At 43.9% G+C, this 18,307-nt stretch overlaps 1 protein-coding gene across 3 annotated transcripts in view; it reads left to right on the forward strand.

Annotated features, from left to right (window-relative positions):
* The first annotated feature begins 224 nt into the window (after positions 1-224).
* LOC113026169 (scavenger receptor cysteine-rich type 1 protein M130-like) overlaps positions 225-18,307 on the forward strand; it is a 58,621-nt gene continuing 40,538 nt past the window's right edge. Inside the window, exons 1-10 of one of the 3 annotated variants that reach the window (XM_080303659.1) lie at positions 225-934; positions 7,380-7,661; positions 9,582-9,614; positions 9,675-9,968; positions 10,583-10,888; positions 10,966-11,253; positions 13,202-13,507; positions 13,586-13,855; positions 15,636-15,941; positions 16,020-16,304. In XM_080303659.1, coding sequence (XP_080159785.1) covers positions 7,553-7,661; positions 9,582-9,614; positions 9,675-9,968; positions 10,583-10,888; positions 10,966-11,253; positions 13,202-13,507; positions 13,586-13,855; positions 15,636-15,941; positions 16,020-16,304 — 2,197 coding nt within the window. In that variant the 5' untranslated portion in view covers positions 225-934; positions 7,380-7,552. Of the gene's footprint in view, positions 935-7,379; positions 7,662-9,581; positions 9,969-10,582; positions 10,889-10,965; positions 11,254-13,201; positions 13,508-13,585; positions 13,856-15,635; positions 15,942-16,019; positions 16,305-18,307 lie in introns of all 3 variants that reach the window. The other 2 variants (XM_080303658.1, XM_026174642.2) reach the window with 2 other exon arrangements.

Genomic DNA, 18,307 nt, shown 5'->3' on the forward strand with positions numbered 1-18,307 from the left:
TTGGTGATATAGGTTACAAGCCGACCCGAAAGAGCCGGTTCTCTAGAAAGAGCCGGAATTCCCATCACTATCTGACACTGGAGCTCTTCTCTCTCTGGCATGTTTGCTAAGTAGAAACAGCTGCTCAGAGAGGTGGTACCAAAGGCTGGACAGAGGGCAGGACCCACCCACACAGACAAACACCACAGCAGGCTCTGCTAGAGCCATAACAGACAGTAGTGAGAGCTGCTGTGATGTGTGGCTTGGAGACAGTTGCACTGACAAAAAGACGGAAGGGCGAGCTGAAGATTTAGATATGAGTTCATCAGAGGGACAGCTCAGAGTCAGAGAGGCTGAAAGGGTCTGGACATGTGCAGAGCAGGGAGGGAGGAAATACTGGAAAAAGGATGATGAAGATGGACGTGCCAGGCAGCAGGAAGAAAGACAGCTGAGAGTCTGAAACAAGAGAAAGTTGCTACTGGCTGAGGCTGAATGTGTTCTTTCTTCTCAGCTTGGATGCTCTGTTTCATTCCTGCTGATGAAACCTTCATAGGATCAGCCTTTGTTTTCTCTCAGAGCTCCAACCAGCACCATCAGCAGCTGTTTGACATCAGAGGCAAAAATAAAACCATGAAGCTATTCCTTCAGAGAACCTCAATACTTTAAGAAAGGGGTGCAAAATGCACAGCCATCCATTCAAACGTTCTGCTGAGGCTCAGATGACACACTATATACGTCTCACATAGTTTCAGTGGGTGGTGCTTTTATATTTCTGCTGCAGTGTGAACAGACAGGTCCACAGCACAGCGGTCTGAGGAAGGAAGCGAGCAGTGCCGACAGAGACAGAACAGACAAAATACAAGACTGATCTGTGAAGCAGCTCTGTCCTCTACAAAGCTCTGCTCTGAATATCTGAGTCTGTTTGCTGATCTCTTTTCCTTGAATCCTTCCACGGGTGAGTCCTTAAACTGTTTGGTTGTTTTTCAGGTTTAATTGTGTTTCTGTGTTCCCATATGGTTCCCACAGTTAATCCATCACTCCTCTGGGACTGAAGCAACAGATTACAGTTACTGAAACAGTGTTGATGTTTTTGTAGACTATTTTTTACAAACTGGCATTTAATTACTTTACTTTGTAATATTTAAACTGATGCTTATTAAACTTCTGTGCGGCTTAAATTGCAGCAGTCAGAGAAAAAAAAGGCAAAGGAACACCAAAGCAAACATTAAGTAAGAGGAAATTCATGGCAGTAGGTCAGATTCTTATAAATGTTAAACTATAAAAGGTCTAAATCCATCACTTATAACCATCAATTCTCTAAGTTTGTACTTGATTAAACTTTAGTACATTTTTTACTGTTAACTCCACCAAAATCAAACATGTGGATCTGCTTGTCGACCGTGCAGCTGAAAGAAGCTGAATTCCAAAACAAAATCTTTGCACAGAACAAACCTTCTCAAGAGACCTCAGAGTATTTTCATGTGTAGGTCATTAATTTCCTTTCATGTCAGTAACAGCTGCACAGCTGTGAGGCCAGAACACACAAGCGTGGGCTCAGGGACACTCAGGAAATCTTTAAAACACAATAAATACCTTTATCCTGAAAAATTCCGGTAAGTATTCTCACGTTCATTAAAAACAGTCAGTTAATAACAATCTTAATAAGAGTGATGCTACTAAGTAATGAAAAAAATATTTCTGTTTTTTGCTTTTGGATTCTTGTATTTCTGGTGTTTGGAGTTCTGAGTTTTGTATGACAGCAGTTGTTTCCTGTTGTTTAGTCTCTGTCTCTGCATCATGTTGCTTATCCTGACATTTGCTGTTCTTCCCTGTTTTCTGGACTTTGGATCTTCATTAACCACAATGAAAGTGGATTTTTTTATCAATTCAGTCTGTCACAGACTCTGAATTTGTGACCTCATGAAAGTTTTTGATAAAAAATGTGTGAGTAGAGGCAGAAAGTAAAGTGATGTCATATGTTTTTAAAGTCTATTTTAAATTCCATAATACACTGGAGGGTTTTTTTAGAGCAATTTATCACACCCTGCCATTGTGAAACATTGCAGTAAAACATGGTTGTGAAAGTAAAGTACAATTGTTGTCCTTTAAAGCTTCTCTGGTTTTTAAAACAGTTTGCACATGCATAGCCATATTTTCTTCATCCATTTCATATTTTTGCATTATGCGGCCTTTGTTAAACCCCTCTGTAGCCACTAACTTCCTAAATGTGTTCGGCTGGTGCCAATTGACCATACCTAGTCAGGTTTGGATAAAAGCATACTTGTTTAACACACAGAAGAAACCCCAGTGACAAGCTTGGAGCTTCCTGTTCAGGCTGTAATCACAAGAACATTACGTTACAGCTGTTGACCAATTGCTTTGACAAACCTGTGAGGCAGTAAAAAAATAGGGAAGCAGGCATGAAGCAGGTGTGGAGGAGATCAAAACTCCAGACATCCAGAGGCCCCCAGAACACAAGAGACCAAGGAAGACCAACAGAGGGGCAGCTGCGCCACTGTCCCGGAAAGAGCTGAGGAGAGTCCCAGATGAGGGCTCACTCAGCAGCCGCGGAGCAGAAGCCAGGGGGAGTTGCAGTGACGCGCCCGTGAGCTCCGCCGGCAGCCAGCTGCACCTGAGTGACCGAGCCCCAGGCTGAGAGGCCGGGGCACCCCACCTCCGAAGTGGCCCGAGCGAGCCCCAGGCTCCAGGCCCCGATAAGCGGCCGCCAAGGAGTGAGCCGGTGTGTACCTGGACGCCCATCCCCGGACACAAAGAACCACCAACGCACCGATGTCTGAGGGGGTCCACCACTGGCAGGGGAAGTGGTGGTAGGGGGAGATAGGCCTCCAAACCTTGGAGGGCCTGAGATGTCCCCAGAGAGGTGGCGCCTGACACCCAACCTGACATATAGACACAGACATACAGGCACACACAGATACAAACATCCATTCCCACCCTCATGCTCTCATATGCACTTACTCCACACTCAACCAACGTGGAGACAGACATAAAGAGACGCTGTACACACGATCACACTCCCCAAGCGTACTCTACAAACCGGGTCTAGGTGCCCCCGCCCCTGGATGGGGGAACTGCACCCAGACCCAGGTGGTGTTTCCCTTTTCCCTGCGGTGGGGGGAGGCAGACCGCCCCGACTCCGCAGCAGCAGGGAGGCCCCACACTCCAGACCGCAGTCGGACGGCCAACTCCTCCTCCTAGCCCCCCCGCTCCAGCAGGTCGCAGAGAATGGGGGTGAGAGAAGACTCCAAACCTCCCTCCACCCGCTCATTGTAGTGTTGATGCATGTGTGTTTTAAGGTGCATTTAAAACCCAGGAGGGCATGGAGCTACCTGCCAGAGAGCAGCAGGTAAGCGCATGGTCCCTCCTGCTAGCCCTCAATGTCTACGTGTATTTAAAATTGAGAGGTGGGCAACGATGCCAGGGGTGAGGTGTACACCCTGATGGTACTTTGGACTCCGTGTATCGTGCCCACCCCCAAGATCCTATATGTATGTGTAATGAGAGTGTGAGTAATGTGAATGTCTAAGTTGTGGGATAAAATTGAGGCAGAGGCAGCCAGAAGGGGACAGGGGGGGGGGGGGGGGGGGTAGCCTCCTCTGCACCCTGGTGACATACCCCTACTCCAAGGCCCTGCATGTGTGGGTGGTTGTGGTGGAGCGGGAAGAGGGAGGCAGCTGGAGATGGGGAGGGAAGGAAGGGAGGGGCAAGTGACCCCTCCCTGGGGCCAGCTCCCCCGCTGACCCCAGTAGGCACCCCCACACTCCGCGACCCGCCAGGGAAAGGGGGCCCAGGCCCATCCAGACCAGGGCCCAGTGCAGCAGCGCCGCCCGGCCCCACAGAGCCCGGGACAGTCCACCCAACCCCAACACAGAGAAAACTGCACCCACCCCACCATCCACTCATCTTCCAGACTACATAAGACAATAAACACCCAGGCTGAGATCTTCCTCCACCTCTCCTGTATCTCCCCCTCCTGCAGAGGGAGCTCCTGAGGAGAGGAAAGCTCCTGCAAGATGTGACAATCTCCCCCACCAGTTGAAGAGCCCCCACAGGTGGCTCGATGCACCGGCGGCACCCTGCTCCAGGGCTGGGCCCCCATGCACCCACCCGCCCACAACTCCGGCAACACACCAAAAAAAAAAAAAAAAAAAAAAAAAATAGGGAAGGAGAGCTGCCTGACTGTTGAATGTGGTGTAGCTTGTTGCTCACAAGGGGCTAACTGATTACTGGGCTTCTCTCTCTAATGCTATAGGGTCTTTATCTTACGATATAAAACACCTTGAGCTCACTGTTGTTGTGATCTCATGCTGAAGGCACTCCAATCATGTAGTCAGGAAAACAATATCATCAACAAAGGTATAGAGTATAGATCCACAGTTTTGGTAAACCAGACAGACTATCATGAAAACATTTTGTCACTGCTTAGCGACAAAATACTTATAAGCACCTGAAACAACATCCAAGTTGTAGATACAGGAAGAGGGCGATAGATTGAAGCAGTTAGAACAGGACAACACTATTGACTAGAGATGGACCGATCCGATATTACGTATCGGTATCGGTCCGATACTGACGTAAATTACTGGATCGGATATCGGAGAGAAATAAAAAATGTAATCCGATCCATTAAATATCAAAAAAGCACCTCACAAAATAAACAGGGAAAAGGGGGCACAAAGACATACTTTTCTTTCTTATTCTCATTTAAAATATCTAGCTTTTAATAAATAATTATCTGAATCTTACACCCAGAGTTTTAATCTGATGTAAAATGTATAGAAGTCCATTACTGTATATAGTAACTATTAAGTCTAATATACCCCAGTAAGCTATAGTACTTTTTCCTTTGGGAAGATACTATCTGTGCAGTCTGCAATTCTCTTGAAGAAAGATGTTAAATCTATTTAATTATTCTTGAAAAATAATTTATTTCTGGGCATTTTTTTTCACACTGCATCAAATTAAAGTTGATTACGTCGATTAAGCATCATGAGGTGGAGGGTGGTTCCCTATTTTTTATTTTTTTATTTTTTGCTGGGAGTTTGCAACTCTATTAGTTAGGTTGCTTACTCTTTAAAATACCAGAATAGGGAGGATGGAGTGAGCTCTCTCCACTGAGAGATCACATCACAGCTCTCCTTCATCCTGGGGCAGAACTAGTTTCCTATACCTGAGAGACTCTCCTGGTGTGAATGCTTTCCCCACTTCCTGAGTTACAATCTGTTTAACTGCTTGAATAGGGTGGTGTGAAGCAGCCACCCATGTGGGCTTTATATGGTAAAATAATGTGACCAGTATCAGAATAAGAAACAAGTTCACACTGTGCATCCTCACTTGGCTATTCCCTCACCCTCTTTTGTTCGTGTCCAATCATCTTTGCTTACTGAGAAGAATGAGGATCTAATGCACAGTAAAGAAATTGCCTAAATGTTAAAAAAAATGTGCACAAGTAATTTGTCAGTCAGTTTTAATCAGGGTCCGGGCTCCTTGTGTCTGTGGTGTTTAAAGAGTCATAATTCCATCGCCGATCTCTCCTCCGTTCCAACACTGCTGTAGGTTGAAAGGGGCAGACCACGTCATACACCCCTGTTGTCTTCATCGCAGAATCTCTTCCACCTTTTTTGGATTTTACTGTTTTTCAAAAATCTCCTCATGAGTGAGATTTACCAAAGATCTACCAAAGAGATTCTCTGTTCTGCATAGGCCTGAACCCCCTCAGTGAGATCATTAACAAGACTGGCTACAGATACCAACTACGGAATGGAGCAGTTCTCAGCCACCTCCTGTACATGTATGACATCAAGCTGTATGCCAAGAGTGAACGAGATATTGATTCACTGATCCACACCATGCACCAGGATATACAGCAATAACATTTGAATGCCGTTCAGACTGCAGAAATTAAGTCGGATGATAACAAAAAGAGGGAAGGTAGTCAGAACTGAGGGGATCGAACTACCAGAAGGCAACAATACAGACATAGAGGACAGCTACAAGTACCTCTGGATCCCACAGGCAAATGGGAACCATGAAGAGGTCGCTAGAAAAGCTGCAACCACCAAGTACCTGCAGAGGGTCAGGCAAGTCCTGAGAAGTTAGCTGAACGGTAACACCTACCCGTGATCAGATACCCTGCCGAGATAATACGCTGGCCAAAGGAGGAGATAGAAGCCACGGACATCAAGACAAGGAAACTCCTGACCATGCTTGGGGGGTTTCACCCCAAGTCCAGCACCCTGAGGCTGTACGCTAAGCAGAAGGAAGAAGGCTGGGGACTGGTGAGTGTCAGCACCACGGTCCAGGAGAGACAACAAACATCCACAAATACATCAGTAAGATGGCCCCAACTGATCCCGTGCTCAGTGAACACCTCAGGCAGCAGAAACCCAAGAAAGAGGAGAAAGATGAGGAACCATTGTGGAAGGACAGGCCCCTACATGGTATGTACCACCGGCAGACAGCAGAAGTGACTGATATCCAAAAGTCCTACCAGTGGCTGGACAAAGCTGGACTGAAAGACAGCACAGAGGCACTAATCATGGCAGCACAGGAACAAGCTTTGTGCACAAGATCCATAGAGGCTGGGGTCTATCACACAGAGTAAGACCCCAGGTGCAGGTTGTGGAAAGGGTGCAGGGCGTAAGATGCTAGCAGGCAGGGCATACATGGAACGCCGTAATCAAGTGGCCAGCATAGTGTACAGAAACATCCGTGCCGAATACGGCCTGGAAGTCCCAAGGTCAAAATGGGAGATGCCCCTTAGGGTGGTGGAGAATGACCGAGCTAAGATCCTGTGGGACTTCCAGATACAGACGGACAAAATGGTGGTGGCTAATCAACCAGACATAGTGGTGGTAGGCGAAAAGAACCAGACGGCCATAGTGATCCATGTAGCGGTCCTGAATGACAGCAACATCAGGAAGAAGGAACACGAGAAGCTTGAGAAATACCAAGGGCTCAGAGAAGATCTCGAGAAAATACTACTAAAACGGTTTGAGTCCGAGGGAGTAGATTGGTTAAATATTCCTCTCTAAATTCTACTTTGTTGTGAGTTTGTGTTTTAAGAAAAATTAATTGGAGTATTGGCTGCAGTGACTCCCAAACTAGGCGGGTGGCTCCAGCAGATCCCAGAAACAACTTTGGAGCTCTCTGTCTTTGGAGCTCTGTTCATGTAAAATCCTAACAGAGTTAGGATTTTACATGAACATTGATCTTCAGATGTGAACTTACAAAGCAACATTTCTCTTTTTTGATGCATAGTACTGTTTTCAATAGTTAGGCAGGCTCATTTAACAATAATCAACACATCATTGTATTCCCTCGTGACCATGTCATGGATCAACAGTAACACCTCTTTTTTCCTGTGGTTTTCCTCACAGATTGATGATGTGTCTCAGAGTTCAGCAGCTCAGCTTTACTGAAATGTTATGAAACTTAAAGAGAAAGTAAATCGAGGCAGAAGCTGATCATCGATCAGAGCTGTCTGTGATTCTGCACTCAGTTCAAGTGGAGACAACAAGGTGAGTAAAAGTGCAACAGGTAAACACTGAGGATGGCACAGGTGACGATCAGAACAAAGAGCAGACAGGGAGACTTCTACCTGGACATGGATCACCTGCTGATGCTGATGCTGCAGCTGCTGCTGCTGCTGCGGAGCTCAGGTAGGACTCTGACACACACATGAAAAGTAAAAAGGTTCAGATCCTTCAGAAAATTTAGGACAGATTTTATTCTTTTCACAGTTATGTATCCTGATATTCCTGCAGTGTCACATGGGTTCAAATTCAGTGATGATAATTCAGACTCACTTTGCTTTTACTCATGACAAATGTAGGAGTGACGCAGGCTGTAATCCAGTTTTAAAGGAAACTGTTAAATACCCCCAATTATTTCATCTTTGGGCTGAAGGAAGAACAACACTCTGTGTTTAACGCTCAATCAACAATCACTTTAATCAATAAAATTCTCTTTATTCCATACAACACTTTGAGCATTACAAACGTCCGGACGGGAGATGTGCACAGGAAAATCTCAAAATGTCTGAGTTACCCACACTCTTATAGCTTCTCCCCCCTTCATACTAAGCATTCACATTTTTTCTCTCTCAGTGAGCCTAAGTTATGATCTTGGCTTCCTGTGCAGTATGTTTCAGACAAATAAGACCATGATTCTCTGAAAACAAAATTTCTTATAAATCAGCAGTATAATGCATCATAAAACAGTGTAATATCCCATTCCTGTTTTTTGTAAGAATAAACAATCAATTACAATCAAACAATCAATCAATTTGCTGGTCCCTCTCTAGTCTAAACAACGTTTCAGTAACTTTCCACCAGAAGATGGTCCCCTGTTATCTACTTTCTCCCAGGCAAGCATGAGCAAGAGTCTACAGCTCTCTACCCACCAAGGACACATAGTCTAACGCCTTTATTTTCAGGGCCGTGTCCACTTAATACTACATTACATGGTTATATGGCATTTTAGTTAATATAAAGCATAGAATTGAGGCACTTCAAATAATTCCATTCTGACAAAACTAATCTCATCTCTCTCTAAAGCCCACACTGAACAACCAGCTGAACACACCTAAAGGCTGTTTCCACCAGCTGGAATGAACTTTAGCCCACTGCAAAAAAAACTTATAGACTGCTCTGTAATGACTGCATCAGCTGCTTGTGAACAGAACAAAATCAAACAGAACAAACATTTGCTGTTATACTATTAGGAACATGTTCCTGAAAATGCTTGTCTTCTGAACTCTTTCATTTCACAGACTTTTAGTTTTTCTGACCAATCAAATTATTTTTAGACAATCTTGTCCTGGTTTGGTATCAAATATGTTCCTTCACACAAATGAAGAGAATAAAAGTTGGTTTTGAAACAGGTTTTAGAAATGTCTAATTTTGGGGAGGTCATGACAGTTTAGGAGCAGCAACAGCAAAGGCCTGATTTCCTTTGTGGATCCTGGGACAGCTAGGAGCATTTGGTCCACAGACCTCGATGATCTTGAAAGAGTGTACAAAATCAACTGGTCAGAAAGGTACAACACACAAACTTCAAAGGAGGAGCAGTTTACAATGTTTTGTCTTGAAGCCACAAAAGAGACTGGTTTAACCCTCCTGCATACTGTGATTGTGACATGGATGGAACATTTCTAGTCTAACTTTATTCCTCACCATCTGCCTTACTCCCAGAAGTGACAGAAACCACTGATCTGTCCATATGTGTGGATGGTTATATAAAATCTCAGGATATGAAAATCAAAGAACAGAAACATCTTTGACCTCATGTACTGAGACTGTCTGGATTACAGTTCATATATTAGTTGTAGCAAATCATCATTAAAACGAACCATGAATTCTAAGTTGTCATTTCAAATTTTGAGTTAGATTTATATATAGACATATATATAGATTTGTATCAGTTAGATATAACTGAATGAATTTTAGTATATCTATTAACTTTTTTCAACATCTGTAGTCCCATAAATTTACTAAAATGTAACTCTCTACTGTCCTCATCTCACCTCCAATCAAATTCCATCTTCACACTTACAGTTTTTACTCTTTTTTTCTCTTCAGGAGTCCAGGTTGGGGCAAAACACAGTTCTACAGGTAAAAGGAGAAATCAGAGAGAAATTCATTTTTTACTGACGACTCTCTCCTTTCTGTTAGAGCCTGGTGATGTCAGGCTGGTGGGAGGAGCCAGTCACTGTGCAGGAACACTGGAGGCAAAACATCTGGGAGAGTGGAGACCATTGTGTGCCTCTCATGATTCCTGGACACTGAAAGAAGCAGCTGTTTTCTGTGAATACCTGGACTGTGGCTCTGCTGTTCATGTAGAAGAAAGACATTCCTCATATAAATCTGCGTGGTCTATCAGTTCTGATTGTGTTCTGTCCAGATCTCCTCTGAGGGAATGTACAACATCAGATTACACTGACCAAATCCTGAAACTGACCTGTGCAGGTACAGTGGAGGCAAAGAGCCCCCCACTGTTGGGTGGTTGTGGCCGGCCAGGGCCTCTGGGGTCTTTTCCTGTCAGCCTCTGGCTCTTGGGTTCATTGTTGCAATGTCTCACCCTAATTTTGTAGTATGCTTCATGACAGAAACTCATATACAGCCACATTTCTCTTTCTCACTTTCTCTCTCTGTCACTCACTTGTACAGACAAACAAATAGCAACATTTTATCTTTATTTAGGTACTTTCCTTTGTCTTGTCTTTCAGCTGTTGTATATGGTTTTCCAGTGTTTTGTTACAGATGAAGACCCAACATGTTTTTTTTCCTGACTACTTAATGGAGTCAGCAGCACTCAGTTTACAGATTCCACAAGACAGGGGCAATACTACATATCAACAAAAGAGAATCCCAGTAGGCTACGGCTTTAATAACCGCTGAGGAGATGAAATATAAACATGATGCTAACATATCTCCTGTTATAAAGATGTGTTCTGTTGTTAATGATGAAGTCATGTTGAGTTGTGCTGAGGTTGAATCAGTGAATAGTTGTTTGCTGCCATCTTTTTCTTGTGTGTCTGCTGTCTCTGATCTCTCTGTTTGATCTTCTCTGATGTCTCCAGACTCTGTCAGGCTGCTGAATGGTTCCAGTCTGTGTTCAGGCAGACTGGAGGTGAAGTCTAACCAGAGCTGGTCCTCAGTGTGTGAAGCTGACTTTGACCAGCAGGATGCAGAGGTGGTCTGTAGGGAGCTCGGCTGTGGGCCTCCTTCAGTCCTCCAGGGGGCGCTGTATGGAGAAGTGGAGGCTCCAGTGTGGAGCAAAGTGCTCCACTGTGGAGGCCATGAGTCTGCTCTCCTGGACTGTAGAAGCTCAGGCTCAGCTAGAAACAGCTGCTCACCTGGCAAAGCTGTTGGACTCACCTGCTCAGGTAGAAGAGGAGCTGCAGCTTTTTGTGGTTCAAACTCACTTTATTCTTTTACTGATGACTCTCTGCTTTCTGTTCAGAGAGTGATTTCAGGTTGGTGGGAGGAGCCAGTCGCTGTACAGGTATACTGGAAGCGCCAAATCTGAGAGAGTGGAGACCTGTGTATAGCTCTGACTGGAGCTTGAAAGAAACAGCTGTTGTGTGCATACATCTGGGCTGTGGCTCAGCTTTTTCTGTTAAAAAGAGCCACAATTTCTCATGGAGATCTAGATGGAAGATTAGTTCTGATTGTCTTCAGCCAGGATCTCCTCTGAGGGATTGTGCAACATCGGCATACACTGATCAAATCCTGAATCTCACCTGCTCAGGTAATCATACTGATTAAGTTATCCATGACTTCATATATGACAGAGATGTACCAAACTGTGACAGATGGCAGCAACAATAGCAGCAGACCGTCTCCATCAGTCACAACATGGCTGAGATGCGGAAACCCTCTAAACCAACCTCCAACCAGCCTGAAAGGACTCCTTCAGCCTAACAGCTTTCCAAGTTGCTGCTTTCAGCAGGTGTTTATAGAGAAGTACAAACACAAAGGCTGGAGGAAGTGAAATTAGTTAACAGGGCGCCAGGGGGAGTGTTTGCCCAGGGTGCCAAACAGGCTAGGACCGCCACTGCTTGCATATGCTCATTTGTGTCGTGTCTCGTTTCTGAGGCTATGTCACTAGAGTGGCATGTTTACATTTGCTAGCATATATCCAAATCCCACACTAATTTCATTACCAGATCATCTGTCGGTCTGAATATCTTCATCATCCCACTACATGTCTCTGTCCTCTCTTTTCCATCCTTTACCTTCAGAAAGGTTTACAGCAGTCTTCTGAACAAACCACCAACCTTTCTAAAAGGGCTCGTTATTCAGTATCCTTCTGCTGTGTTCCAAAAGCAGCTTCTTTACTTGGCATCATGATAGAAACTAACAAACTTGTTACACACAAAAAGATTCTAGGTCTGACCAACCATCTCAGCCGTGGGCAAAAAGATGACAGTCAATGAAATTCTAAAATAAATTTTTAACACAATGATCAAAAAGAAGATACAGCCCAGTGTACCATTTGCATATAAAGTAAAAACACAGTCCAAGGCAAGAGCCAGCTATGCCACAAAGCTCTCCACACCTTGTTAACTTCAACAGGGTTAGCATTTGTCTTCTGAGACCCACCACCCTGTAAGTAGATAGCCAGTGATCACTCCGGCCTCTGCAACACAGCTGCCTTAAGGCTGTGGCATATAGTAGGACCTGGCCTGCACAGAGAGAGAAAATAACACGGTACACTATATAATTCACAGCACACAACCCATCCATCCCAAACATATCGTGTCATCAGAGGTGTTTGTAGTTTGGGCTATAAGTAGACTACCGTATCAGTGCAATCAATTATACCTGCCTCCAATTAGTCCAACCCCATTACAGCCATTGGCTCACCGCAAATGTGACGCACACAACCACTCCCAACCCAGTGCAACTTAACGCAATAATATGGAGATGAATTAAAACAGGAACATTAGTCTACCCAGTTATAAACTACTGTCCACATATTTGAATAGATCACTTAAACCAGGGCTTATCAGTATGATCAAAGTCACAAAGTAAAATCTCAATCTTTGGTTGTTAGATTCCCTGCCCTGTGGCCTTTCTGCAGCTCTCCCAGGAAAGCAAATACACCTAAACTCGGTCCTCTCTTTGGCCACTGAAAAAACACTGAAGACCATTAAAAGGTCCTGTGGATGTGGGATATAACAATAAAACTGTCTAAGAGAACAAGAAAACAGGAGAGACATTTGGAAATAAAAACCATCAAAAGAACACACTGATAGACTACACACTATTTCACACTACATAAACACTATATCATCACCAAGAGCAAATTAAAAAGAATAAAAAGTAATATGTTGACTAATTTTTCTTCCTGGCCATGTCCAGTCCCTGTGTCAGGTACCAAAGCTGACTTTTGAGTTGAATCAGCTGCACTCATTTTACTGGTTTCACTAAAGAAAGGGACAATAATACACACCCACAAAGAAGTTATTGCAGCTAGGGCTGCAATAACAGCTGTCAGATTATGAAATGTAAATGTAAATGTGATGGTAACAAGTCTCCAGTGTGTACCAATGTAAAGATGTGTTCTGTTGTTAATGATGAAGTCATGTTGAGTTGTGCTGAGGTTGAATCAGTGAATAGTTGTTTGCTGCCATCTTTTTCTTGTGTGTCTGCTGTCTCTGATCTCTCTGTTTGATCTTCTCTGATGTCTCCAGACTCTGTCAGGCTGCTGAATGGTTCCAGTCTGTGTTCAGGCAGACTGGAGGTGAAGTCTAACCAGAGCTGGTCCTCAGTGTGTGAAGCTGACTTTGACCAGCAGGATGCAGAGGTGGTCTGTAGGGAGCTTGGCTGTGGGCCTCCTTCGGTCCTCCAGGGGGCGCTGTATGGAGAAGTGGAGGCTCCAGTGTGGAGCAAAGAGTTCCAGTGTGGAGGCCATGAGTCTGCTCTCCTGGACTGTAGAAGCTCAGGCTCAGCTAGAAACAGCTGCTCACCTGGCAAAGCTGTTGGACTCACCTGCTCAGGTAGAAGAGGAGCTGCAGCTTTGATGTGGCTCAAACTCACTTTATTTGTTTATTGATGACTCTCTGCTTTCTGTTCAGAGTCTGATGATGTCAGGCTGGTAGGAGGACCCAGTCGCTGTGCAGGAACTCTTGAGGCAAAAAATCTGGGAGAGTGGAGACCAGGCTTTCTCTCGACCCTGAAAGAAGCAGCTCTTGTTTGCCAATATCTGGACTGTGGCTCAGCTGTTTCTATACAAACAGCACACTCCTCATTTAAATTTGTGTGGTCGATTCTTTCTGACTGTTTTCCGCTGAGGGATTGTACAACATCAGATTACATGAATAAAATCCTGAATCTCACCTGCTCAGGTAATCATATTGATGAAGTTATCAATGACTTCATATATGACAGAGATGTACCAATCTGTGACAGATAGCAGCAAGAATAGCAGCAGACTCTCCATCAGTCACAACATGGGTTTCAGGAATCCTCTAAACCATCCTCCAACCAGCTTGAAAGGACTCCTTCAGCCTAACAGCCTTCCAAGGTGTTTATAAAGAAGTACAAAAATAAAGGCTGGAGGAATAAAAATAATCCTAGGTTTCTCTTCAACACTGTAGCCACACTAACAAAAAGTCAGAGCTCTGTTGAACCAACCATTTTTTAAACCTTAACTAGTAATGAATTCGCTCTCGCATTTGTTTGTTATCCTGCACTGTAAATAAACGCTCACTGATATCATCAGCCTTTGCTCGCATGGGGCAATCGTGGCTCAAGAGTTGGCAGTCTCGGTCGTTGTGTCCTTGGGCAAGACACTTCACAAGTTGCCTACTGGTGGTGGTCAGAGGGCCCGGTGGCGCCAGTGTCCGGCAGCCTCGCCTCTGTCAGTGCACCCCAGGGCAGCTGTGGCTACAATGTAGCTTGCCATCACCTGTGTGTGAATGTGTGTGTGAATGACTGTATGTAGTGTAAAGTGCTTTGGGGTCCATAGGAACTAAGTAAAGCGCTATACAAATACAGGCCATTTACCATTTTGGCTCCTCCTTCACTAACACCTCACGACCTGCTCCGTAAACCATGACAAATCATTTATGTACCACAGGCCTTCAAGCTGGCAGTTGTTAAACCGTTACTTTAAAAGTATGGCATTATTTTTGTGCCACTATTCTGAGTGCACATAAAATAAATTTGCAGGTGCACGTGTTACATTTTGAGGAGAAATTTATTTTGAGTGAAGAAAAGCTAAATTTGAGTGAAAAAAAAATCATTGCTACATGCAAAACATGTATTTTAGTGTTTGCTATTATCCATACACACTAGAGTTGGATGTCTTGAGACCAGTCTTGGTCTCGAGAACACTTTTACGTGGTCTTGGTCTCGTCTTGGTCTCGATGGACGTTGGTCTCGGTCTTGTCTTGGTCTCGCTCTCTCGGTCTTGCGTTCTCAAATCGACGTAGTGTTCGGGAGATTTGGAGTCAACAACCATGGTTGTTTCTCATGTTTCTTGCATTTGCACATTTTGCTTGTACCAAGGATAAAATAGAATGAGTCAGCTTTCTGTGGTTGATAAAAGTTGGAAGTTAGATTCCCTGCCCCGAGGCCTTTCTGCAGCTCCCCCGGGAACGCAAATACACCTCCACTCGGTCCTCTCTTTGGCCACTGAAAACACACTGAAGACCATTAAAAGATCCTGTGGATGTGGAATATAACAATAAAAAGGTCAAAGTGAACAAGAAGACAGAAGGGACATTTGAAAATAAAACCATCAAAAGAACACATAAAAGTCAATACACTATGATCACCAAGGACAAATGAAAAAGCTTAAATATAAAAAGCTTAAAATATAAAATATTTTCTCTCTGGCCATGTCCTGGTACCAGAGCTGACTGTTTAGTGAAGTCAGTTGCACTCATTTTACTGGTTCCACAAGAAAAGGGAAAAATAATCATCAATAATCACCCACAAAGGAAAATCCCAGTAGGCTAGGGCTGCAATAACAGATGTTGGATTACAAAGTGTAAATGTGATGCTAAAAGTCATATTGGAGTTGAGCTGAGGTTGAATCAGTGAATAGTTGTTTGCTGCCATCTTTTTCTTGTGTGTCTGCTGTCTCTGATCTCTCTGTTTGATCTTCTCTGATGTCTCCAGACTCTGTCAGGCTGCTGAATGGTTCCAGTCTGTGTTCAGGCAGACTGGAGGTGAAGTCTAACCAGAGCTGGTCCTCAGTGTGTGAAGCTGACTTTGACCAGCAGGATGCAGAGGTGGTCTGTAGGGAGCTTCGCTGTGGGCCTCCTTCAGTCCTCCAGGGGGCGCTGTATGGAGAAGTGGAGGCTCCAGTGTGGAGCAAAGAGTTCCAGTGTGGAGGCCATGAGTCTGCTCTCCTGGACTGTAGAAGCTCAGGCTCAGCTAGAAACAGCTGCTCACCTGGCAAAGCTGTTGGACTCACCTGCTCAGGTAGAAGAGGAGCTGCAGCTTTGATCTGGTTCAAACTCACTTTATTTTTTTAATGATGACTCTCTGCTTTCTGTTCAGAGCCTGATTTCAGGTTGGTGGGAGGAGCCAGTCGCTGTACAGGTACACTGGAGTTTAAACATCTGGGGGAGTGGAGACCAGTGTATGGCTTTTTCTGGACCCTGAAAGAAGCAGCTGTTTCCTGTGAACAACTGGACTGTGGCTCAGCTGTTTATATAGAAATGGTAGACTCCTCACGCACAACTGGGTGGTTGATCAGTTCTGATTGTGTTCTGTCCAGATCTCCTCTGAGGGACTGTGCAACATCGCATTACACTGACCAAATCCTGAAACTCACCTGCTCAGGTAATCATACTGAGTCATCCGTGACTTCATATTTGACAAAGATGTACCAAGCTGTGACAGATGGCAGCAAGAATAGCAGCCAACCAACCAGCCAGAAAGGACTCCTTCAGCCTAACAGCTTAATAATAATAATAATAATCATAAATTTTATTTATGAGCGCCTTTCAAGTCACCCAAGGACACTTTACAATAGGATAAAACACTTAGTAAAACAATGGCAGAATAAGAACAATAAAACAAAAGCAGTGGATTCATAGTGAATATGCAGATTTGAACAGATGAGTTTTGAGTTGGGATTTAAACTTTCCAAGTTGCTGCTTTCAGCAGGTGTTTATGGAGAAGTACAAACAAAAAGGCTGGAGGAAGTGAAACTGGTTATTGTTATTGTAAAACAGAGAGCAAGACGGGAAGTGGGAAATGTTCCAGGAGAGGAGCTGGGCTGAGAGCAGGAACTAGAACAGAAGTCAGCACGGATCTATATGTTAATGAAGCACAATGAGCACACCTGTGCAGGTACATATCAGATATACATGCTCATTTAAGTTGTGTATAGTTTCTTAGGGTATATTCACTATAGTGGCATGTTTACATATGATAGCACCATCACGTTCTCATCCCCAAATGTAACATATGTGACAAATTGCTGGTATGTTACGCTTTTGGCCACCCAACCCATCTGTATGTGAGTTGTGTTTAGTTTCTGAGGTTATATCACTATAGTGGCATGTTTATGATTGCACATAATCAAATCTATACTAGTTTCATTAACAGATCATCTGTCTTTGCATTATAAATAGCATTTTGCTTCAAAAGTGTTGCATATGCGTATGATATGATCACACAAATGTAAACAAAGATTTACAAATGTGTACAATCATTTGTGTTGAACTTTTGAGGACTCACAAGTGCATGCTTTAATCCACACACAAATACAAAGCAAGCAGAGGTAGATTGGTCTTAAATAGAAGCCCCCGGTGCACCGTGTGACTAACTAACTAACTTTTCCCCACTCTGCGACACACCCACTGCGTCAAACCATGGGAACTGGTGATTCTTTCTGAGACATGTGAAGCTAAAGACACCAGAAACCACAGTCAATTGTCTCCCAGGGGCCAGAGCAGGCAACATTGAGCGAAATTAAAACTGCTGGCTATGGGTAAATGTAAATTCAGTAAAGTTCTTATTCACGTCGGCAGTAATGACACCCAGTTACGTCAATCAAACATCACTAAAATTGCCTTAAATTGCTGGCTGGCTGAGTGTCCAAAAACCAATGTGGGCTTTGTAAATAATTGGAAAACTTGCTGGAGAAAACCTGGTCTTCTTAGGAGAGCTGTCATCCATCCCACCTTGGGTGGAGCGGCTCTCATTTCTAGAAATCTGGCCAAATTTATTAAACCCCAAAAAACGTGACTATCCAGAGTTGGGACCAGGAAGCAGAGTTGCAGTCTTATACGCCTCTCTGCAGCTTCTCTCCTCCTGTTATCTCCAATCCCCTTAGAGACTGTGTCAGCTCCTAAACAAACAAAAAAAAAACCAAGCTAAAAATCAGCAAAAAAAAACAAACCCTAAAAAACAACTTAAACAGAAAAAAATCCCAAAGACAGAAAAAAATAAAAGTCTCTGTTAGTACATGAAGTAACAATTGATCAACAAAATAGGTTTACTCTTCCTTACAGAAACCTGGTTGCAGCAGGATGCAAATGTTAGTTTAAATGAATTAACACCCCCGAGTCATACTAACTATCAGAATACTCGAAGCACAGGCCGAGGGGGCGGTGTGGCAGCAATCTTCCACACCAGCTTATTAATCAACCAAAGACCAAGACAGAGGTTTAATTCATTTGAAAGCCTGATGCTTACGTAAACCGGGGACATGTGTCCCTCTATCTTATATAAAGAGATCTATACTGCTGACCCCAAGTATAACATCTACAATATCTGAATCTAGGGCTTGTATCACAAATCTTAGACCTAGGCTCTTCCAGTTTAGAATTATCTCA

Source organism: Astatotilapia calliptera, chromosome 7 (genome assembly GCF_964374335.1).
Source record: "Astatotilapia calliptera chromosome 7, fAstCal68.1, whole genome shotgun sequence".
Lineage (NCBI taxonomy): Eukaryota > Metazoa > Chordata > Actinopteri > Cichliformes > Cichlidae > Astatotilapia > Astatotilapia calliptera.